This window comes from Solenopsis invicta, chromosome 6 (assembly GCF_016802725.1).
Source record: "Solenopsis invicta isolate M01_SB chromosome 6, UNIL_Sinv_3.0, whole genome shotgun sequence".
NCBI classification, from domain to species: Eukaryota; Metazoa; Arthropoda; class Insecta; order Hymenoptera; family Formicidae; genus Solenopsis; species Solenopsis invicta.
In genome coordinates this window covers 16,086,403-16,111,352 of record NC_052669.1, presented here as the reverse complement: position 1 = coordinate 16,111,352, position 24,950 = coordinate 16,086,403, and the positions used below count along the sequence as shown (strand labels likewise).

The 24,950-nt window shown below is 38.3% G+C and overlaps 2 protein-coding genes across 3 annotated transcripts; both read right to left on the bottom strand.

Annotated features, from left to right (window-relative positions):
- Positions 1 to 8,062: 8,062 nt before the first annotated feature.
- Positions 8,063 to 8,506, bottom strand: LOC105201388. Its single transcript, XM_011169383.1, has one exon. The coding sequence runs from the start codon at positions 8,504 to 8,506 to the stop codon at positions 8,063 to 8,065; it is 444 nt and encodes a 147-aa protein (XP_011167685.1).
- An 8,442-nt stretch (positions 8,507 to 16,948) lies between these two features.
- On the bottom strand, positions 16,949 to 21,805 carry LOC113004968. 2 transcript variants are annotated; one of them, XM_039450858.1, is made up of 5 exons: positions 21,675 to 21,805; positions 21,538 to 21,580; positions 18,910 to 19,110; positions 18,604 to 18,798; positions 16,949 to 18,444 (listed from the first exon to the last, which is right to left on the bottom strand). In XM_039450858.1, exons 3-5 carry the CDS (start codon positions 19,106 to 19,108, stop codon positions 18,392 to 18,394), a joined length of 447 nt encoding a protein of 148 aa, XP_039306792.1. In that variant the 5' UTR covers positions 19,109 to 19,110; positions 21,538 to 21,580; positions 21,675 to 21,805; the 3' UTR covers positions 16,949 to 18,391. The 2 variants fall into 2 exon arrangements, with proteins under 2 accessions (XP_039306792.1, XP_039306793.1); XM_039450859.1 differs by lacking the exon at positions 21,675 to 21,805 and having other exon boundaries at positions 21,538 to 21,597.
- Between the last annotated feature and the right edge of the window lie 3,145 nt (positions 21,806 to 24,950).

The following is a 24,950-nucleotide window of genomic DNA, read 5'->3' as shown; positions in this document are numbered from 1 at the left end:
TAGGGGATCGGTTTGGTTTGTTTTAACCGTTGTTAAATAGTAACAAGGGAAAGATATTATTAGAATTGTAACGACCTGACTTTCGCGCACGGGGCGGTGTGACTTCGGTGGACAAGGACGCGGATAGGTCGCCGAGAGAACTAGACGTGCGTTTTGTTGTTGAACAAAATAGTGTCGTTTATTGAGTACAAAACGGTATATACAGAGTAACGTTTACAAACGCGGCGCGCGGACGGACAAATGGCGGTGACGCTCAGATGGACTTAACGTGAAACTTAATTCTACGCGCGGACGGACAAACGGGAAGATAACGCGCGGACGGACGCAAATGAAAATTCTCACGCTTTGGCGGACGGACACGGTATCTACGCGCGGACGGACTAAGAATCGCGGACTATATACATGCGAGGGATTCCAAGTCGAGTTTCACGGAATTCGGAATCTCCGTTTACGAGCCGGTGTTGTGGCCTTGCCCAAGGCCGCGGTCACGGCCACGGGCGCGCGGGCCCGGTAACAATAGACTTTGCGCGCGCGGTACAGCTGTACTGTGGACTGAAACAATCGCGATGCGCTGCGGTTAATACCGCAGTGTTGTGCGGCAATGACAACGACTCACGCCAAGATCACTTGGTGGAGGCGCGGAACTCCACACCCCAGGTCGTGAGTCACTGCCGACGGACAGAAAATGCGGATCGTGACTTTTTCGATTCACCGAGATCTCTCAGTGGAGTCCAAGGCACTTGAGCCCGTAGAGTCGGAGGATGGATCGGATGCTTTTCGGCAAGACTGCTTGGCAGAACTCAAGACGCTTGAGTTCGTATACGAGCGGCCGGAATGCTACTTCTGGCGGAACAGATCGCTTCAGAAAAAAAAGTGGAACGGACAGACAGAGTGTCGAAGCGGCGACGCTTATATAGCCGAACTCGAGAGGAGGGGCGGTACGGGGGTACAGGAGTTTGGTAAACGGAGAGGGAATTTCCGCCACTCGAGATCGGCAAATGGCCGCCACTTCAGCTGCTCTTTGGGCGCGTGCGCGCGGAGATGGTCTTGACGCGCGGATGCGTTCACGCGCGCTACGCCGGTTTTGGATCGATTTATATGGCGTTTTGCGCCGGCTGTTTGGCTGTTCGGCGGGTGTTTGGCCGGACAGCTTGGAACGGTGGACGGTCCGAAGAAGACGTAGAAAGGCGGTTTGTTACAGAATTTATCAAACACATCAAACATAACATTGCAAAATACAGAGAAAATATACATGTTGCAATCAGGAATCGGTCGGTATCGATCTTGGAGGGTTTGTTCCGCAGTGGTTGTCCAGTAAATATTAACGACCAATTAATTAAAGACTGGTTACGAGCCACGGGGAGGTTTGTGAAGGAGCATCCTGACATTTTGTTTATTGAAGCTAATAAAGGTAACATAACAGTTGCCCTTGACAAGAAAGATTACATCTTGAGAATAGAAAGCATGTTCTCTGATGAATTTACTTACGTCAAATTAACAAAAGATCCAGTTTTAAAATTAACCAAGGAAGCGCGTTCTCTCCTGTCTTCTCCTTTTGAAATGATATGTTCGAAGTGTTTGATGAATTTTAATATTATCCTTCCCCTGTTACTATCCAACAACGGTAAACCAAACCGATTCCCTAGTTGTAAAAAGTATTAGACGTCCTTCGGAATATTGATACTGCTCAGATTGGTAAACCAATTATTGTGCAAAGTGTCTAGAGGAGTCTCGGGAAAGCGTCACGGTCAGATGGGATCTGATTTTTAAGAACACCACTATTCTGGTCAATAATTTTCTCAAAGCTTTAAAGTTAATAATGGATTTTACGTTTTTTGAATTTAATAATATTTACTACAAACAGATCTTTGATTTACCGATGGGATCACCGTTGTCTCCTATTTTAGCGAATTTGGTCATGCAGGATTTGTAGTGTAAGGCGATAAAAAATCTATCTTTTCATCTAGCACTTTACCTTAGATACGTAGATGATATTATATTAGCAGCCCCAGTAAACTCGTTATCGGGCATCCTTGACACGTTCGATTTTATATATAACTGTTTATAATTTACTATGAAAGGAGAGAGCGGAAGGAAAATTAGTTTTCTCGATGTCATGATAGTAAAGGAGAATAATAGGATTATTTTTGATCAGTATCGCAAACCAACTTTCTCGGGAAAAAAACTAAATTTTTTTTTATATCATTCGTTGTGCCATAAAAAGGGTGTTATTTTTTGTATGGTTGGTAAATTAATTTCATTATCGCACTTTCAATTTCATTGCAAGAACCTCATAATTTTAGTCAATATTTTATTGAAAAATACTTATCCTTTAAACTTCATCTTTGCCATGATTTATCTCAGACTCAAACATCTTTTTTATAAAAATGACACTGTTCTTAAGAATAAATATGTGAGAAGATATTTCACAATCACTTACATTGAGTCGGTATCAGTGAAATTTTCGTCTTTCTCGTGTAAGTTTGATTGCAGTGTAGCGTTCACGATGCCGGATAAATTAAATAAATTTATAACTACAGATAAAGACCACGAGCGTCTTTTTTGTAATGACGTGATCTACAACATTAATTGTAAAGACTGCGAGTCTTCTTATGTAAGGCAGACAAAACGCCAATTAAAAATAAAAGTCAGTGAACCTAAAACGGATATTAGGAAAGCTTGTTCTCCCTTATTTCGTTACATCGCATTGGAGAGAACCATACGTTTAATTGGGAGAACATTGAAATTTTAGACAAAAACCTATCTTATGTTAAAAGATCTGTACCCGAAATGTTACATATTAAAAAAAAATTGCACGATCTCAACAAACAAAGTGATACCAAATTCCTCTCGGATGCGTATCTACTTATTCTCGATCGTATTTCCCCTCCTTATGTTCGTCATCTCTTTTCTTTCTATTTCTTTTGTTTGGTCCGCCGAGGCTATCTCGCTCGGTCCTCCTTATTTGTATCTACAGATTGTCCCAGAGCGATATATACATATTATCACGATGGGGTAGAAGAAATCGCGATAAATCAAAAAGTCTAATATCATTTTGCAATATTTGCAATAACTTTCGAGTAATAAAATATTAAAGTCGGCCAAATAAGAGCGCGCGAAGAGACAAGCGGTCGCTTGCCTGAGCCTTAGGATCGTCCACCGCGGTCCGACGGTAGGCAACGGTAAGTGTCGCGCGGCGAGGGGAAGGATAACTTGGAACCATATCGCTTCTTCACGCCGCCGCATAGCGTCGAGGCTTGTGGTCCTACGGCTCACAAGGGCACCACACACAACCCGGGTCACCGATTTTGATGAAACTTTACAGTTATGTAGTATTAGTATAGAAGTACTAAATGCTAAACGGAGACGATGCACTACTCAACCGTTGACGTGAAATCGTTGTTTGAATTTCACCATATAGCTTTAATACCGTAACATTGAAGGAGTTTGGCAAGTAGCAGCGTGGTGTGGCGGACAGCGCGAGCGCCTATAGTTTTGCAGGTCGCGGCCGTCGCGGGTTCGAGTCCACAAGTTTTTTTTTTTTTTTCTTTTACCCAGTACTCTTATTATTACAATATATATACATATATATATATATATATATATATATATATATATATATATATATATAATAAAATATATAATAAATAAAAAAAAAAATTGGATTTAAATTGGATTTATAAAATGTTCGTGGTGTAAATCAGTTTTATGTTTTACTTGTTTTTATGATTATTATCACCCGAAAGTGTGCAAAATTACAGAGCAAGACGAATAAATTCATTTGTAATTGTTTTTGTACTTACACATAAATAAATATGCATATTAACTCTCACAATCAAATATATCATATAAATATCTCGCCATCCATATAAATCTATGTGTGTATATATATATAAATGTATATAAAGTAAACTAACAAAAGTTCGAATGCAGAGAAGATTTTTTGCGTATTATTATATCTATATCTGTGTATTATTTATTATATATTTTATTATATATATATATATATATATATATATATATATATATATATATATTGTAACAATAAGAGTACTGGGTAAAAGAAAAAAAAAAAACTTGTGGACTCGAACCCGCGACGGCCGCGACCTGCAAAACTATAGGCGCTCGCGCTGTCCGCCACACCACGCTGCTACTTGCCAAACTCCTTCAATGTTACGGTATTAAAGCTATATGGTGAAATTCAAACAACGATTTCACGTCAACGGTTGAGTAGTGCATCGTCTCCGTTTAGCATTTAGTACTTCTATACTAATACTACATAACTGTAAAGTTTCATCAAAATCGGTGACCCGGGTTGTGTGTGGTGCCCTTGTCAGGCGAGCAACCGCTTGTCTCTCCTCGCGCTCTTATTCGTATGACTTTAATATTTCGTTACTCGAAAATTATTGCAAATATTGCAAAATGGTATTAGACTTTTTCATTTATATCGATTTCTTCTACCTCATCGTGATAATCTGTATACATTGGTCTGGGACACCCTGTATATTTTCCAAGATGTAACATTATATCTCACAAGGTGAAGACACGAGTTTTGAAGCTTAGAGATATTTTCAATTTTTTCTCTATTTTATTTATTTCAGTGATTTTATATTGTTCTTTTTTACATTTTTAACTCATGAGTTATACAGCACTTTCTTAATTTATTTTTATTTTTAATTTATTTTTACTTTTATTTTCCTTTTTTTCTTTAATTATTTATTTCTCCTTGTTGTCGGTTACAATTTTTATATTTTATAATTTTAATATTGCACTTTAATTTATTGATTAGCAATCAAGTCATGCTGTCTTTCCGAAACTCTTATCTTTGGATACGTTCCGTGAGGCTGTTAAATAGATTAAGATGTTAGAAGATGTATATCGCTGTATCTTACGGTTTCTATTTGTTTGGTAACTTGATTTAATACTCACCTTTTTTCTGTTTTTCTGAGAAGTTTATGTTGTAATTAGTGCAATTGTTATATTTGTTTTATATACTTAAATCTGTACTGAAGAAGAATAACATTAAGGATCGAAATGTTAATCTTGGATTTATGCTGGACTTATTTATTGGCGGTCGACATCCTGCGCAGTTCTTAAGCTCATTTTTTACTATTTTTAATTTATTTATACGAGCCTTAACTTTTATTTTATATTGACTATAAATAAGTTTATTTTCGTTAAGTACTTTCCGAATTATGACGCTTGAAAGTTACAGTACACCATAGCTTTCAAGCTTTACTCGGAAAGTACTCAACGAAAATAAACTTTCTTATAAGGTTTTGGAAAGCTCTTGACACCAGCTATTAGATTCTGGAATCAAAAATAGGGTGTTCCCTGTAAAAAAGTTAATGTGATTTTGATCTGACCTTGGCGACGTCATCAAACTGATAACATCAGTAAATAGATCTTTTGAAATTCTACAACTTTTATCTGAAACACTTTTTCCTAAATGCTTACAAGAAGATGGTCGCAACCTGTTACACACGGATTTTGATTTCTTTTGTATAAATGGATAGGAACTTCGAAAATTGTTTCACGGAGAACGGGTACACCGATCAACGTGATTTTAATACCACAACGTGCTACTGTGTATGTGTGTAAAATTTGAGCTGGATTGGATAACCCAGGACAAAGTTTTCATTTTTGGGGTTTCCTTGTAAAAATCGTGGCGTTAAGCGTCGCCACTGACCCCCGAGGAGATAAGTTGAAGCTTCTAAATTTAAGCTTTACTAGAGAGGTATTATCCATTTATACAGAAGAGATCAAAATCCGTATGTAACAGGTTGCGACTATTTCCTTGTTAGTTTTCGAGCCATCCCGAAACTTTTTAAGCATCCTGTATATATACAGGGTGTTGTTTTTATCTTGAGACACTGGAATAATTAAAAAAATATCGTTCCTAGGCAAAAAGTGTTGGTATTAAAGTTGTTCAGGTTGAAGGGGGAAACTTGATGGTGATCTTGTTGTATACATACACATGTATGTTCAAGGTCATTTGAAGGTCAACATGCATTTTTCCAATACAAACCCCCAGTTTTTGCAACAGCATCGGATTCTGCAGGAAATTTCAAGCAGTTTTTATCCCAAATGTTTTATTCTACGACTGCACGATCGAGAGATATTGAGCTGTGTTAGTCAGATATTAAACGAATATCAGTATTGCAGTTAAATGTCGATGTTCGACTTTAAACTCACGTTCCATGATATCCGGTGTCAACTGACAACTGAAAGAGGAAGCATTAGCTCTTTTGCCGTCTTTATCCCTGTGAAACTGGGGATTCTGGACCCGTCACTAGTTGGAAACCTTGGTCTGTTTCTAAGACGCGTTGAAATGCTTGGATTGTTCTGGGAATCTCAAATGCTAGAAACCTCCTCTTATGGTTTATCCCGAGAACATGACATGACTTTCAAGTACAACTAGAGATTTCTTAGATTAAAAAAAAATACATTTAGATTTAGCTCATAGTCGATTATTGCGAGAAATATCATCATAGCCTCAGGGGTCGAGTTGGCTAAAACACCCGTACCGGAGATTCAAGAGGTCCCAGGTTCGAACCCTGGCTGAGGTGATATTTTCCGCAACATTTTTTGCAAGGGGGAAAAGTGTTAATATTTAATAATACGTGATATTACTTAATCTTGTTCAATTTAGAATTGTGTTATGACTGAAAATTAATTCGGCGCGCAGTTCATTGAACTTGAGAAAAGTATATAAAATCACAAATAATACAAGCACGAAGACCTAGCTGCGACCGTAAAAGGCATTCTTGTTTAATTTACATTTAGGTTTGTTTAAATTTAAGATATTTATTTTTGAGTAAATACAGCAGTTATTTCAAAGAGCAACATATTTTCTTTATAATTGGCGCAATTTAAAGATTTCATAAAATTTTTAGAAAAAATGCATTAGGTTGGATTAAATTTAAAATACTTATTTATTTTTAAGTAAATACCACCTGGAATAGAAAGATTTTTTAATGAGAATAAAAAAATAGAATCACTTAGGTTTTGTATTGAAATTAAAGAGAGTACCACAAAGGTTAGAATAGGAAATTTTTTGAATGAGTATTCAAAGATAGTACCACTTGGTAAAAAAAGCAATAAAAGTTTACGGGGTACTCTGTTCGATTCAAGAATGGCTCTCAAAATCTGGGGCTCGTGCCCTGTCCGCGCGTCACGCACCAAATAATTCACAAGAAACGCGCGGTCGAGAATTGCTGGGTGATTCTCTAATTTCTTAAATAAGTTTGTTTAAAAACTTTGAACACACTACAGCTTTGCGAAAACAGGGTACAAGAAATCGACACACTTGAAAAAGTTAAATGAAAAAATGTACAGATACGTCCGTACGCATCGGTGACTGAATTGCGAATAATTGCGATCGCGGAGCGCGAGAGCAACGCAGAAATCGAGATCAAAAAGACAATCGGAAACGCAAATATTCACCTGTCTAAACGCGCGACGCTTTATAGGAATATGTGCAAACGGAGGCTTGTTGCCAAGGGAAAACTCGCGAGGAAAACGGAGTAGGCGTTGAATATAGGGCAACTGCAAAGGTGCGATAAAAACGAATCAATCTCAAAAACGCGCAATGGAAACCGAGCGACAACAATGATGCGCATACCGAACAATGCCGCCCCCCTTGAAAGGATCAACTTTCAAACAAAAAGTGTGACAAGTACGCGCTTAACACTCTAGCTCTCGCGCGGGGATATGCTATTATGACAAATATGAATGAATTGTGACTAAAGTTTAGAATAAATGTTTAAAATTAAATTGATATTGCCGTAATTTAATTGTCTATTGGCAATATCGCAAGCCGCGATAGCGGACGCACAAAAACACCTTTGGCAGTTTTAATTGTGGTTGTTCTCGCCACCCCGTCCGATCCTGGATGAGTTTCCTGGACGCGACCCAGAACCCACTGCATTGGTGCTAAATTTTGTTGTCTTACTAGCACCATTTGATTTGGTGATAATTGCGCTCCTTTGCTACTCCTCCACTTAGTGCGTTCTTGCAAGGAGTGAAGGTACTCTGTACTCCACCGCTGCCAAAAGTGCTATCAAAGCTGCTCTACCCTTTGCCAGCGCACGAGGCGGTTCTCAGGAACGTTGCTTAGATCGCTGTAAGGGAAACTGTTTAGAGCTGTGCCGACCAGAAAATGACCCGGTGTGATATATTCTAAGTTATTTGGATCCGAACTCAAAGGCGTGATAGGGCGTGAATTTAAAATCGCCTCGATTTCACAGAGTGAAGTCTGCATCTCCTCGAATGTCAAGTGAGCATTGCCTATGATTCGGGCCATGTGAAACTTTGCAGACTTAACTGCTGCCTCCCAAAGCCCGCCGAAATGAGGGATGTTAGGAGGTATAAAACTCCAAGAAATTTCCTGATCATAGAGGAATCGCTTAATATCCGATTGTATTTGTTGCCCGTTATAAATTTTGTAGAATTCACTAAGTCGGTTTTGTGCGCTTACGAAGGTGGTTCCATTATCGGAAAACATATGAGCCGGTCTCCCCCTTCGCGAGATAAATCGCCTGAATGCTTCAAGAAAAGCTTCGGTCGTGAGATCACTTACGAGCTCAATGTGAACCGCCTTCGTAGTGAAGCACAAATATCGCTATATAGGTTTTGTGATTTCGCGAGTTTCTTCTCTTTCCTTCTCGCAAGATCACCAGCCCTGCGTAGTCGATTCCGCAGCAAGAGAACGACCGGGATACCGTAACTCGACTCGCCGGGAGCGAACCCATGACGGCCTCCGACTGACGTGGTTTGGCTTCAAAGCACGTAATACAGTTTTGAATGATTTTTCGGGTTATGGATTGTATTGCCAGCGGCCAGTATCTGACGGCCGCCATGGTGACCTGCGTCCCTGCGTGCAAGTTGCGAACACGCTCATGCTCTATGATAAGTCTAGTTAAATCGTTGCTGCACGGCAGTAATATCGGACACGCGTCGAAAGATATGTTAGCATTTTTTAATCTTCCACCGACCCGTATTAAACCTGCCTCGTCCATAAATGGAGACAATGATAGTAAATTACTTGAGAAACTAATGTTGCTCCCACCGCTCAATGCTCTATATTCATCGACGAATGTCCGTTTCTGTACGGCTCGACACATGATAGAGAGTGCGAGTGACTTCTCCTCTGGGGATACCAAGCGAATAGGCTCGTTAGAACGCCGATTTCTCCGAAATCGCAAACAATATGCCACAATGCGGCTTATCTTATTGAGATTGGAGAACTTGCTTGTTAATTTGCTAACGATACACTCACCAATGACAGATGCGACCGCAACAATCTTCCTTCTTTTGGGCATATCCTCGCCCATGTAAAAGAAACTGCTACTCGGCCAGAGATTATCATCGAGCTGGAGGAAGTCGGAGCTGTGCCACCATTTAGACTCGACGATTATTTCCATAGGACTTACGCCGCGGGAGAGAATGTCAGCGGGATTATTTGATGAAGAAATGTGACGCCAGCTTCCAGGATCGGTCAATCGCTGTATCTAGCCCACTCGATTGGCAATGAAAACAGCCCACTTCCTAGACGGAGACGTTATCCAGTTTAACGTGATCGTGGAATCCGCCAAGAGAAATGTTTGAATGCGTGCGAAGCTTAACGACTCTTCCACTTTGGCTATCAGTCTTGCCAATAGAACGGCAGCGCATAATTCCAGCTTGGGCAGAGACACGGCCTTGAGGGCAGCAATGCGAGATCTCGAACATAACAGTTCAGATTGATATTTGCCTAGTCCAAGCTCGACGCGAATGTATACGCAAGCTCCGTAAGCTCGTTGACTAGCGTCGCAGAAGCCATGTACTTGAATGACGGTGGAGTTTGAATTTGGCTTGACACAGCGTAGAATTTGCAACTGATTGATTTCGAACAACTGTTATCTAAGTGTTGACCAACGAGAATGAATATCTTGAGGTACTGATTCATCCCAATGGATCCCGGATTGCCACAGTTGTTGCAAAATGATTTTTACCGTAACAATAATTGGGCCGAGAAGACCGAGAGGATCAAACAACCTTGAAACTTCAGATAAAATGACGCGCTTGGATACGATGCCAGAAACAGTATTAAGCTTGCATGAAAAATGAAAGGTGTCGCTGATTTGATTCCATTGAATTCCTAGAATAGAGGAATTAGTTTGATCATCTATGCCGACTATTTCGCCATTTCTGCTGTCGACTGTTTCGAGCAATTTGTGACAATTAGAAGCCCACTTGCTCAGCTCGAAAGAGTCTCGACGCAACAATTAAATTGTTTCATCCCGAATACGACTAACTTCCTCAATCGTGTCCGCTCCTGATAGCATGTCGTTAACGTAAAAATCACGCTGGACACAAGTGGAGCCAACAGGGTAAACGGAAGCATGTTGCTCGACCAAATGTTTGAGGCATCTGGTTACCAGGAACGATGCCGATGATGTACCGTATGTCAAAGTTGATAATTCGTACGTTTGGACATCCGAATTGGTATCGCTGCGCCAAAGAATTCTCTGCAGACTTGTTTGTGAAGGGTCTACCAAAATTTTCCGGTACATTTTGATAATATCGGCAGAAATTACGTATTGAAAAATACGAAAGCGCGTCAAGATGGATGCCAAATCCTGCTGAATGACTGAGCCCACCATCAACGCATCATTTAGAGAGATACCGCTGGCTGTTTTGCAAGACGCATCAAATACAACGCGCAACTTCGAAGACTGACCAGTTACTTTGTATACGCAATGGTGAGGTAAATAGAAAGTCACTGATCTTTCTTCGGGCAGTGTATTTATCAATCGCATGTAACCCAGCGAAAGATATTTGTCGATGACTAGCGAGTATTGAAGTTTTAATTGAGGATCGCGTCGAAAACGTCTTTCTAGAGAAAATAATCGTTTAAGGGCAGCGGCTCGAGAATCTCCAATCTTACTGATGAGATGCTCCTTGACAGGGAGTTTGACAACATACCGACGTTGCGAGGTCTGTGTGACATTGCTGATGAAATGCTGTTTGCAAAAATTTTCTTCTGATGTACAAGTATCTGAAGGAACAATATTGTCGTTCAATTGCCATAAACGATTCAACTGCTCATGTAATTGAGTATCTGTTACTGAAACGTGAAGAGACTGAATCCTTGAAGGCGATGCGAGGCCTCCTAATCGCCCTGCTAAAATCCAGCCTAGCCGCGTCTTTTGTAATATGGGATGGTCTTGTGTGACCTTGATCTGTCCAATACACAATAACTCCCAGAATAAGTCATTTCCTATTAGAACGTCAATTTTAGATGACACGTCAAAGTGAGGATCGGCTAACTTTAAATTCTGCGGAATGAAAAATATATTGCGCTTCAATGAGAGTGCCGGCATTCTGTCTGTCACTTTGTTCGCGACGATGCACTCTATTGTAGCTGTATAAGAGTTTATGCGCGATTACAATTTCAAATTGACCTTTTGAGTGGCTGTAGAAATTGTTCCGTTTACCCCTGAAATGGTTATGTTAGACGGACGCGAAATAATCCCGAGAGTATCTAAAAAAGATTTCGAAATAAGATTAATTTTGGATCCGCTGTCTAGAAGTACTTGGCATGAATGAGGTGAGCCGTTTACGTCGAAAGCGTGAACGACGGCTGTTGATAGTATACTAAAGCTACTGTTAATCGAGTCCGATACATGCACCGCTAGAACTGTGGTAGAACCGGACGGCTTCGTTTCATCGGGAGTTGCGTTATGCTCAGATGTTTCCGATGCGGAGCTGGATGAGTGTAACAGAGTATTGTGTTTGGCTTGACAAACCCTGCAGCTACCTGAAGCACATTTATTAGCCACGTGCGACGTGGATCGTAAACAATTCGCACAAATCTTACGGCTACGTATTTCTGTGATTCTACGCTAAACTGAAGGAGCTAGAAATTGTTTGCAGCGGTAAATTAAATGTTCGCCACTGCAATAATTGCACTTTGGGCGTATAGTTGCTGCGCAGGAGGACTGGCGTTCGGAACCTGACTGAGATGCCTTTGAAAGCGGTGCGTTAATTCCATTAGTAGCTTCGAGCATCTGACATTGGTGAGTGGTAAAATAAAAAAATTGCTGGAGTGTTGGCAATTCAGCGCCGGTCAATGCCGACTGCCATTCTCTGAGCGTAACAGCGTCAAGTTTCGAGCTAAGTATGTGTACGAGCAGGTCGTCCCAATGAGAAATCGGACGTCTTAGAGTGTGGAGAGCATGCAAATGTTTTGCGGCACCGTCCGTAATTTTTCTTAACTCCAAGTGGTTTTCCTTCGCCATAGTTGGCAATTCCATCAATGCCTTTACATGATTTTGAACAATGACTCTTTTGTTATTGTATCGATGCTTGAGGAGGGTTCATGCGACCTCATAATTTGCATCAGAAATTTCCAAAGAATTAATTACCTTACTCGCGTCACCAGTAAGAGACGCTCTCAAATATTAACGTAGAATGTAACGTTAGAATGTATGACCGATACAAAAGTGTCATAGAAGGGAAACCACTCGTCGTATTTCCCGGAAAACGTAGGCAGATTTAATTTAGGAAGGCGGACGTGCACAAATGATTCAGCTGTATCGCGAGAACTTGTCGAGGCTGGAGAGGGTGGAACCGGCGTACGCGTCGCCGACATAGCCTTTACGACTAATTCGTGAGCTTTAGATGATAACGCGTAAAATGAGTCTTCGAATGTCACGCGATCGACAGTCTCCGATTCATCGGCAAGCTATATTCGCGTTTGTACCCTATCATATTTCATCCAATAATGATTCAGTTTTAATTTACGCTCCTCGAGTTGAGCGATTATTGACGGAGAAATTGCGACTACTGAATCTACATATGTCTTAATTCGTGTACATGAGCCTTTAATGATGGAGCGCTGTTTCTTGAGCGCGGCAATATCTTCATTCGACATAATGAAATGAAAGACGCGGGCGCACACGATGCAAAAGAAAAGAGAAACGGTTTAGTCGGCAACAGCAATGAAAACAATTTTCCTTACCTTACTAAACGCCTAATTAATAATTAACGCAAGCGCCGAAAGGTTTTCCCCGTGGATGACGTCGTCGTTTGATACGGCCTCCTGGTAAATGCGCAGATTGTCGGGATATCCGTTACTCGCTGCGTGCAACGCCGACCGTTGAATGTCTGTGCCGCTTTACTCGATACATGCGACGCCGACCTCTGAATGCTCGTGCCGCTGCGTGAAGATATGCCGATCGCTAGACGCCGCTAAAGAATCGTCGTCAGCTTCTGGGAGGGCCTCCTTGGAGAAACGCACTCCAATCGTCCGGATGCCTGCTTCTTGATGCTCTGAACCGCAGCTCCGCTCGGGAGACGCCGGCCGCTTTGAATGTGCGTTTGGCCGGAAGAGTTGTATTTGCTGCAGTGTATGTTTAACTGCGACGTCGTTTAACCGTGAATTTTTCTGACCGGAAAACGACGCTCAGAAGATCGTGTCGTGTCGATGGGCAATTGACACCCGAAGCCTTGACCCCGCTGGATTGCGCTGTAGTCGATGTTCTAGTATCGTGTGGATAATCCGGAGTGGAATATCCGGCTCGAAGGACCATAAAATTGTTTGATTCGAGAATGGCTCTCAAAATCTGGGGTTCGTGCCCTGTCCGCGCGTCACGCACCAAATAATTCACAAGAAACGCGCGGTCGAGAATTGCTGGGTGATTCTCTAATTTCTTAAATAAGTTTATTTAAAAACTTTGAACACACTACAGCTTTGCGAAAACGGGGTACAAGAAATATCGACACACTTGAAAAGGTTAAATAAAAAAATGTACAGATACGTCCGTACGCATCGGTGACTGAATTGCGAATAATTGCGATCGCGGAGCGCGAGAGCAGCGCAGAAATCGGGATCAAAAAGACAATCGGAAACGCAAATATTCACCTGTCTAAACGCCCGACGCTTTATGGGAATATGCGCAAACGGAGGCTTGTTGCCAAGGGAAAACTCGCGAGGAAAACGGAGTAGGCGTTGAATATAGGGCAATCGCAAAGGTGCGATAAAAACGAATCAATCTCAAACACGCGCAATGGAAACCGAGCGACAACGATGATGCGCGTATTGAACATACTCCCATACCCTTAGCACCTTTTTTTACCTTTTTTTTCCAAATGTAATTTTGTACTGTCTATACTACGGGAAGGAAGTGTAGTTGTACTTGGAGGTCATGCCATGTTCTCGGGATAAACCACAAGAGGGAGTTCCTAGTATTTGAGGACAGTCCAAGCATCTCAACGCATCTTTGAGATAGTTCAGATCAAGGTTTTCAACTAGTGACGGATCCAGAATGTTTCGCAGAAATGAAGTCGGCAAAGAGGCTATTGCTTCCTCTTTCAGTTATCAGTTGACAAATAACATGGAACGTGAGCATTTTACTGCAATTCTAGTATTCATTCAATATCTGACTAACACAACTCAATATCTCTCAATCGTGTAGTCGTAGAATAAAACGTTTAGGATAAAAATTGCTTGGAATTTTCTGCAGAATCCGATGCCGTTACAAAAACTAAGGGTTTGTATTAGAAAAACGCATGTTGATTTTTAAATGACCTTGAACATACATGGTATATGTACAATAAGATCACCATCAGGTTTCCCCCTTCAAACTGAACAACTTTAGTACCAACTCTTTTTTCCTAGGACCGATACTTTTCGAGTTATTCCAATGTCTCAAAATAAAAGAACACCCTGTACATCGGCGGTCTGCTCATTTATCAAGAATCCATTGTGACATTCTTTCCCTAATTTATAGGTATAAATTCGAAGCGATCGATAATTTAAACAATGACACAATATCTGCTTATTTCAGAAACTCTGTTACTTATTTGTTGAAGAAATTTATCATTTTTTCTCACAATTTTTTTTTATTTCTTGCAAGTAGTTTTCAAAAATAAATGGGGAAAATTCGTCTAATGGTCCCCATTTTAAAGTATTATTAGCTAGATGTAATAATCCATGAGTATTATATGTAGCATTGTTTATTCCATACAATATTAAAAAGTAAAATGCTCTTGTAATAAATTCTTTGCGTACCTGTTTGTTCTACATCTATTCCGGGAGCTGCGAAAAAACGTATAGCTATTGATAATTTAAAAAAGTGCTCATATGAGGTGTGTTCAAAAAGTATCGCGAATTTTGAATTTTCGCGGGTTACGTATATTCGAATTTCGATCTTTTTGTGGCGTTATGTTGGTACTCATGTCTCTCACTTATTCCGACAAGCTCGGCCATTTTGAATGTTCACTTAATTGTTGACAGCTGCTTTGCTTGCACGTGTTTTGGATCGTCTTCGATTTTTACCTATTCAAAAAAATGGATCAAAGAACCTGTATCAAATTTTGTGTGAAAAACGAAATTAAGTGCGCGGATGCATTCCGAATGTTGACTGTGGCATACGGAGAAGCTACCTTGGATCGAAGCAACGTTTATCGGTGGTACAAAATGTTCTCAGAAGGCCGAGAAGATGTGAACGACGAAGAGCGTGCCGGACGCCCGAGCACTTCAACAACAGACGAAAAAATTAATGAAGTGGAGAAAATGGTATTGGCCAATCGTCGAATCACCGTTAGAGAAGTTGCTGAGGACCTAAACATATCGATTGGCTCGTGCCATTCGATTTTTATCAATGATTTGGGCATGAGACGGGTCGCCGCGAAATTCGTACCAAAATTGCTCAATTGCGACCAAAAACAGCATCGCATGAACATTGCTAATGAGATGTTGGACTCTGTCCGCGACGACCCAAATTTGCTCCAGAGGGTCATAACTGGTGACGAATCGTGGGTTTATGGTTATGACGTGGAAACCAAAGCTCAATCATCTCAATGGAAGCTGCCGCACGAACCAAGACCGAAAAAAGCGCGCCAAGTTCGGTCGAATGTGAAAGTTTTGCTGACAGTTTTCTTCGATTGCAGGGGCGTGGTGCATCATGAGTTCTTGCCACAGGGTAGAACGGTCAATAAGGAATATTACCTGCAAGTTATGCGCAATTTGCGCGAAGCAATCCGCCAGAAACGCCCGGATTTGTGGAAGAACAAAAATTGGCTTTTGCACCACGATAACGCCCCTGCTCACACATCGTTGCTTGTGCGCGACTTTTTGGCCAAAAACAACACACTAATGATGCCGCAGCCACCGTATTCCCCAGATCTGGCCCCCTGTGACTTTTTCTTGTTCCCTAAACTGAAGAGGTCCATGAAAGGACGACGTTACGCTACGCTTGACGAGATAAAGACGGCATCGAAGGAGGAGCTGAACAAGATAAAAAAAAATGATTTTTTGAAGTGCTTCGAAGATTGGAAAAACCGTTGGCACAAGTGTATAATATCTCATGGGGATTACTTTGAAGGGGACAAAATAGATATTCATGAATAAATAAATAATTTTTGAAAAAACACAAAATTCGCGATACTTTTTGAACACACCTCGTACACGTCCTTACGACTTTACGAAGAACTATTAGTCCAGTATACAAGGTATATTCTTTATATATTTGATTGCCTTCATTCGCTCAAGCTCATTTAATGCTCTGCATTTTCGAGCAAATTTTAACAGAATGTGTTCTTAGTGCAAATTGTCTACGTGAAATATCGAGAACTTGTTGTGTCCCCAATTTCGTTGGATTTGATTTTCCGGTCATTAATTTCAGCATTTTTTTTTTACTTGTCCAAGTAGTACCAAATACATGTGATCGGAGTGTTGCGGACGCGAATTTGAGAATTTCGCGATGACCGCGGACGCCGGCTTCGCTTAGCGAAAGCGCAAAGAAAGTTGTGTGTGTCGAACGACAAATCGAGGTCCAGCCGAGTTGATCTTCAGAAGGACCGTAATGTCAGTTGAGCACGGTCGCGTTCTGCCTTGCACAGTCGTATCGAGACGAGCACCGGTTCTCTTCATTCAGCTTTAATATCAACGATGGGCAGAAGGAGTGGTCGACAAGAAAGAACCCTCAATTTCGTGATCTCAAATAATGATTAATTTTATTTTATTTATCACAAATTTTTTACAAGCTCACTCTTCCAACACGCCGTGTCACTGTAGTGATGGAGCGGTGAGCCGTTGCGCTCGCTCTCGAATCAAATGCGCTAATGTCTCGACCCGTTATCCCGAAATTTCGATGTCGCTCGCTTTACTGTGCCTCGGTGAATCTCTCTACGGAGTGAGCTTCGGTTGTACCCGAAAATTGGATCGAACAGGCCCCTTTGGAAGGGACGAGATTATTGACGCGAAATCTTATCCGATGGTCAATATTGTTCTCCCGATGTCGAGAAGGCCAAAATCACATGGAAAACGGCTGATCGCACATGCAGAGCAATATAACTAATTGTTTCCCTGACCTCGGTATCGATGAATTAACATGATATTTTGAAAATAAGCGCGCTTGACACATCGGGTTATGAAATCTAATATTTAAGCTTACGAACTAGTCTAACGAAAATAGGTTCCAATGTTGACACAATTACTTTTCTATAATCGCTTTTCTATAATCTGAACAAACTAATCACCTATTTCTCAACACGGAGGAATTAAGAAATCATATCTATGTTAAGTTTTAACAATGGACTTACTTCAATACGGTCAATTTGGGTTTGATTGACAAATGATTCTGTAGTAGAATCTTGTTTTAGATAAATTCTCCAATTCTTTACAATCACCAAGTTCAATTCCTTGTAACATTTGTTCTATAAGTCGGCTTTGATGCTGATGACTATAAAATTTTTGTTTCTTTAATTTCGGCATGATTTCTCTCAGTATTTTACTTCAAAATAAAATAATTATTGACAAAATCTATTTAAATTTAATTAACGTTTTTGTGAACGTAATATAACGTTTGCGTGTAAAGAACCTGCCATCCATAAAATCTATCAATTTCAAGATTGACATATATTTTTTAATTGTGTAACAAACCGACCTGCTACCACCTCCCGGACCTTCCACCATCCCACGCAGTTCGGCCGAACATCCGCTGAACAGTAGCGACAAAGCGCATAGCGCCTAGTAAATTGTATACGTCCGCGCGCGCTTGAACAAAGCATCCCGCGCAACGACAATCTCGGCGCACACGCACAGTCGTCGCCGATCTCACGCACTTCGAACGCGTTCCGTTTTCCGTACCCGATCGCGAGTGGCGGGGATGTTAGCTCCGCTGAGCTTCCGACCGCTCCTTGAGTATCCCCCGACCACCGAGCTTGGGCATATAAGCCAAGAGAGCGCGCATCTCGTGGCTCTCTTCTTCCTGATCCGTCCGACCAGAAAAAGCTACCCAGGTTCCGAAAAGGAGTCAAGTGCCTTGGTTTTTGCGGAATACTTTTCGCCAGCGACCGCTTCTATCCTGTTTTTCCGTCGAGTACCGTGGGCTCAAGCAACTTAGGCTCCGGCAAGCGATCTTGCCTGCTCAACATAAAGCCAGCTCCAGTTTCCTGCTCTCGGCAAATGGTCTTTACTTGGACACCATACAATTAGACACCGTGCAAAAGAAATAAATTTAAAAATCCAAAAATAGATATTGAAATAATAAATGTTGTAATAATTCAATATTATTTATAATTTTATAAAATATTTAAAATATTAAAACCGACCTTGCATAATTGAAGGCGTAGGTAATTTAGTGTTAATACACTCTTCATCAAAATCATTTGAACATGAAGACAACATTTTTGAGTAAATTTTTCTCTTTGAAGTTTTGACATTTTCTCTTTCTCGCTCAGTATCAGAATTTAATTCTGATGTAAATTCAGCTTTTCTAGTTTTTTCCCTGGCTGTTCCATAGTTATCTAAAAATTTGTAAACATTAATAGTATTATAATGAAAAATAACAATGTTACTGATTAATTGTATTATTAGAGTAAGAAAGTAGTATGCATGAATATTCATTTTGTATTTACCGTAACTGTTGTTTCTGAAAGTTTTGATATCATGTGAAGGCCAACATGTATTAGGTTTAGCATGTTTTTTAATTGCTGCAACAATTTTTTCTTTTGGAAATGGCGGCCAATAACATTTGTTATTAATAATCCAAGTAGATGGAACGGCTTCAACGGCATTTTCATCAATGAAATGTACAACTGTCCACAATTTCTCCATTTCTGTGCATATTACAAAAATTTAAGCAGTAATTAGTCTAATAAAGAAAAGCTAAATTTATCATCTATCTGTAAATTCTAAAACAAAAGCCTTTCGTCGTATTAATTTACAAACAAAATTTCTATATGCACACTCACACATACGTATGCATATATATATATATATATATATATATATATATATAAACATCTATAGACAGGAATGCACGAACATTTCAGAATACCAGAGCTACAGGGTTTGATTATATTATCTAAAATTATAACTTTTTTGGAAAAGAAAATTAGCAGAAAAGAAAAAGAAAAATTACAAAATATTATTCCGAATACAACAAAGGAAAAACTACAAACTTATTTTGAAATTTTAGTTTTACACATTTATTCATAATTTGTTCTAAATTCCAAGATTCTAAATTTCCGACATCATTTATTAAATATATGTTTAATTTTAACAATTTACATAGTAATATTACAGTATAAAAATCTGTAAGGGTCTTATATTTATTTCCAATTATAGCAGTGCCTTCATTATTTGCAACAAAATTTTTAATAATGATAATATCTCTATTCTTTAAAATACAGCAATTATCAGGTTTATATATTTTCAAAATAAACTGTTTAAATTTCATTTTACTAAATTGATTGCATTCATAAGAATTGATAAGTGAACCATTAAAATGTGGATTTAAAAATTCAGGTTCATTATTCATTTCTTTTAAAGTACGATTTGTACAATAGTTTTTTTCACTAATACGGTAAACAATTGTTCTAATACTCTATTATTTTTGCGAATCATTTTTAATATGGACTGTAAATAATTTTCGAATAGAAAAGCACTAAAGTTTTGAAGAGTTCCGAATTTTTCGGCATCATCACAAATATGTAATAAATGGTGAAGATTATGCTATGCATTTTCTTTTCCATATAAAGTAATAAAGGTTTGTACAAAATATTGCAATAAAGAATTGGAATAATCTAAATACTGTTCTATATGTTTCGAATTTGATAAAATTGTGGTAACTGCATGCAAAGTTAAAAAATTTAAATATTTGTCCTGATTAAGTATAGATTTTAAAATAACAGGTCCTGTGTATAATAAAAATATTTTAAATTTGGTTGCCTTCCATCTTTTACTTTCAAATAATGATTTTGATTTTCTATTAAATTCGCAAGGTATATTTTTTCTTTGGTCTATTAATAACTTTGATATTTCATACATTTCATAAAAGAATTTTGTTTTTGATTTTCCATAACACCATAAAGAAACTATAAATTTTTTTTACAATTCCCAGGAATATTAAATGCATTGGATTTGATGGAAAATCACTTACCATATTTATATTAGGAATCGATTCAAGTATTGATGTACCTGTATGGTGATTTTTCTGTAATTTTACTCTGAAATCATTATCTGTTCTTAATTGACAATTATTCAAATATGGATAAATCACTCTGTCGGCATAATATTCACCTGTAGCTATACATTTAGAACATGCACAATAACCCGAATGGCCCTTTGTGTAAGTAATGAAAGCTTTTGTAGGGACATCACATATAAAAGATCTAATTTTAAAAGAATAAGTCTAATCTTTAATTTTAATACCATGAATAATTAAATTTTTTGCTTCTTTTGCGAATGATTGTAAAAATATATTTGCGTCTGCAGGTTTTTCATTTCCATAATAAATTCCAACAACCTCGACTTCATTATAATTTTCAACAAAATTACATAAAATGGGATAAACTTGACTACTGGAACTTTTGAATAACAGTAGGTCATCAATATTAATGTTAACTTCAATACAATCTAAATTTTGAAAAGAACAACGCGATAAAAGATTTTTGATGCAATTGTTTAAACCAAAATGATAATAATGGTCCTGGTGTTACAATGTTTACATTGATATTCCTGGGAGTTCCTAACAAAGTTCAAGTATCTTTAGGTAATTCTGGATATTTAATTCTTATACGAGACAGTAATTCATTTAATGCCACATGAGTTAGATTATTTTTAATTGTCCAGTTTTGTAACCAAGGTAATATAGAACTTGAATCATCAGTGGTGTTTGTAGATTCAAAATTATTCACAAAATTGATATAATCATCGGACTCACTGTCTGAATTATTATTTAAATCTTTTAAGTCATTATAATCATTATGCTGGAACTTATCACAATCTTTATAACTTAATTGATCATCGTTATTTTCTATTTGATAATCATTATTTTCTAAATTATTTACAATTGAAGGTGCTTCTTAATGGTGTTATATTCTCATATTGAATGGTACCAATCACTGAATTGGTTATCTTTTGTGCTCTTCGATAATATTTCCTTCTTATTTTTGGCATTTTTGAGAAATTAATAGCATATAAACTATTACTATATTTTTAATTCTATATTGTTATATAAATTATCCATAAATATATCTTACTTCGATAAATTTGCAGCTAAATATCGATGACCATCCGTAGCAACTACACCCATATAACAAACACTGCTATTAATTACTGCTATTACAACAAGAACGGTGATTCGATCTATATTATATAGAATTATATGTATACAAACCACAAGGAATAAAAGCTGTGTAACGATAATTTGAGCACTTGCTTTCGTACATTTGTTCACTGCTGAAGACTTGTCTCAACACGCTTGTTCTCAAGCCCGCGCGCAGCTAGATATTTCTCCCAAAAAATGACGATCTGTCGTCAAGCGTCGACTATCGCAGAGATGCTCAACTGGCGGCACCTAGGCCCACGAATCTGGACCGTGAAGTCTTCCAATCTGGCTCGAGAACTGCCAGTTAGGCATCCCTGGTCTATCATCACAATCGAGATACAATTGTTAGCAGACAGATCGCACTTTACTTAATGAGAAAATGTTGTCGGTCTGCGGGTACGGCAATAATTTAGTGGAAAAAATACAGCGCATTATTCAAAATACCGTAGTATTAAAATATAATACGGCACATTCAGCACTTTTATTTTATATCAAATCTTCCAATTACACTATTTTAAGTAAGAGTTTGTTAACATTTCACTTAAAAATATTGAATCAAATATTACGCATGTGCGCTATAATATTGTAAGATTTATGCTACGTATTAGTTATTAACTACATAATTTATTAAATATCTTTTAAGTTATCTGTCAAATGTCTTACATAGTCATGACAACTAAAAATAACATTCATTTGTTGAAGTGTATCAGCTGATGATGGACGTTTTATTATTCTTGTAACCCTGATTTCATAATAAAGCCTGACAATTATCCAATATCTACGATATTTATTATCTCTGCCTCTTACAACCATTTTCAGAAGTGGGATTGAAGGTTTGCCTTCTCATTTAATTTCGTAAAAAATCAGATTTTTCTAAAAAAAATTTTTCCGTCTTTCATCAGCTGAATATTACTCCTTGACGACCGTCTTAGTTACCAATACACATTTGACGTTTAAATTTTGAACGGATCTTTTCGGGATCACGTGTAAGTGTTTAACGGTACGTTTTGTGTAAAAATGACGTAAATCTCGGTCTGAATTCGCGTGTGTTGTAAGTAGTGCTTTCACGCTTCGGAGTTCGAGCATTGTCATTGACGTTTTTCGAGCGGATGACATTAGTGATCTTCTGTGAACGCCAGTAATCGTCGGTGATCATCTGTGAACGTGTAGCGTCTGCGGTCGACGACGGTGATCTTCTGTGAACGTCAGTGATCGTCTGTGAACATGTAGTGTTTACGGTCGACGACGGTGATCTTCTGTGAACGTCAGTGATCGTCTGTGAACGTGTTGTGTCAGCGATGATTGTATTCTACGTGTTCGAGTGACGGTTGATATAACGTGTGATCAATTTCTTGACGGATTTTGTGTCTCATCTGTCTCAAGATAATGGATTGTTTGAATTTAGAAAAGCTTACTTTAATGGAACTTCAAAATGAAGCTTTGAGATTTGGTCTTATGCCAAAGAAAACAAGAAATGCATGTGTTGATCAGATTATGGATCATTTATCACATCATGCTCCAACTGATCTTCTAAATCAGGAGATTCTGACAGATCTAACTGAATTTTATCGTCTGGTAATGATGATTCAAGAAATTTTCATCCGAGTAGCGCAAATAATAATACTCAAGATGGTAAAAATTGTAGTGTTGCTCAAGCTCAGGTGAATAGTATTCCTCAAGTTTGTGCACAATCAAGTGATACATCTGGTGTTACGTTGCAGCAAACTTTAATGTGTCTCGCTGAGCAAATGAAATTGCAGCAATCTATGATTACTCAACTTCTAAGTTTGAGCACTAACAACATGTTGAGTCAATCAAATGGAATAAATGTAACTGCATTAAGTTCGAATGCGGTTTCTCCAAAAATTTCAAGTTCAAATTTTTCAAGAATTCCAATTCTATCTAATGTGTCAACTTCTCAAGCTGTTTCTCTTCTTGCTTCTCAAATTCCTCCATTCAGCGGATCTGAGAACGATAATGTGGAATTATGGTTGTCGAAAATAGAAACAGTTGCAAGAATTCACGGAGTTTGTGATGATGTCAAGTTACTTGCAGCTTCGAGTAAACTACTCAAACATTCAAGAGTTTGGTTTGATTTAGATTCCGGATCTATCAATGATTCTTGGATTAATTTTAAGGAAGCAATAACAAGAAGATTCCATAGAAAAGTCCCATTTTACGTCACAATGCAGAAAGTAGAGGCAAGAAAATGGAATTTCGCAAAGGAAACATTTCAAGAATACGCAATGCACAAATTAAAATTAATGCATACCTTGAAACTATCAGATTCAGATGCAATTGAATTAATGATTAATGGAATTCCAAGTTTGTCAATAAGAGAAACTGCAGCATCCTTAGATGTTTCTACGATGGATGAATTTTTAAACAAGATGTACAGAATAACAAGTTCTTGCAATTTTTCAATTAAGAAAAATTATTTTTCGCCAACTCAGAATAGGAAGGATACATCGAAGGATCAACCGCAATCTCTATCAAAGTCAAATCAACTTTCATTTAAAAGCGAAGATAATCATTGTGTTTATTGTAAAGGACACTTAAAGGCAGATTGTTTTAAATTACAGAGGAAGAACCAAGCATCTAAACAAACTTCTTCAGGTTTAGAGACGGTTGCAGCAGCAGCAACAAATGATTCTAATGATGCTTGTTCTGAAGTGAGTTGCGTCACAAAAATTTCGAAGAAACTGGAGACTTCAGACTACATCTTAGAGGTGACTGCAATCAATGGTGTGCCTTGCAGCCTTTCTGCACTCATAGATACTGGCAGTCTCGTTTCTTTCATTCAGTAAACTGTTTTCAAGACTTTTTTCGAGAAGGACACCGAGATAGATAAGTCTAGCGAAAATACATTTAAAGCTCTGAATAATTCAAAAATATTGGTTATTGGTAAAATATCATCATTTATTGAAATGTTTATGTTACCAGATACAAAACTTAACATAGGTTTACAGACTTTAGAAAATAATATGTGGTCTACACATTTAGTACTTGGCAGAGATTTTTTCAATAAAAATAATTTGATTTTAGTTTTCAATTCGATAGAAAAAACAATAAAATGAAGTTATTAAATGAAGTAGCATCTACCAACATAATGGAAACTTATAAAACTAAATCAGAATTAAATATAAAAACTGATTTTGGTAAAGACATAGATTTAAAACTTAATTCACTAATTAATGATGTCGAGAATACTATAATTGAATCCGTTAAAGATGATTATTCAATAAAAGTTTCTCTAAAAGATAATTCTGTCTATGCGCCAAGGAAATTTGCATATGCGGAGCGTAAACAATTACGTGAAATAACTGATGATCTTTTAACACGAGG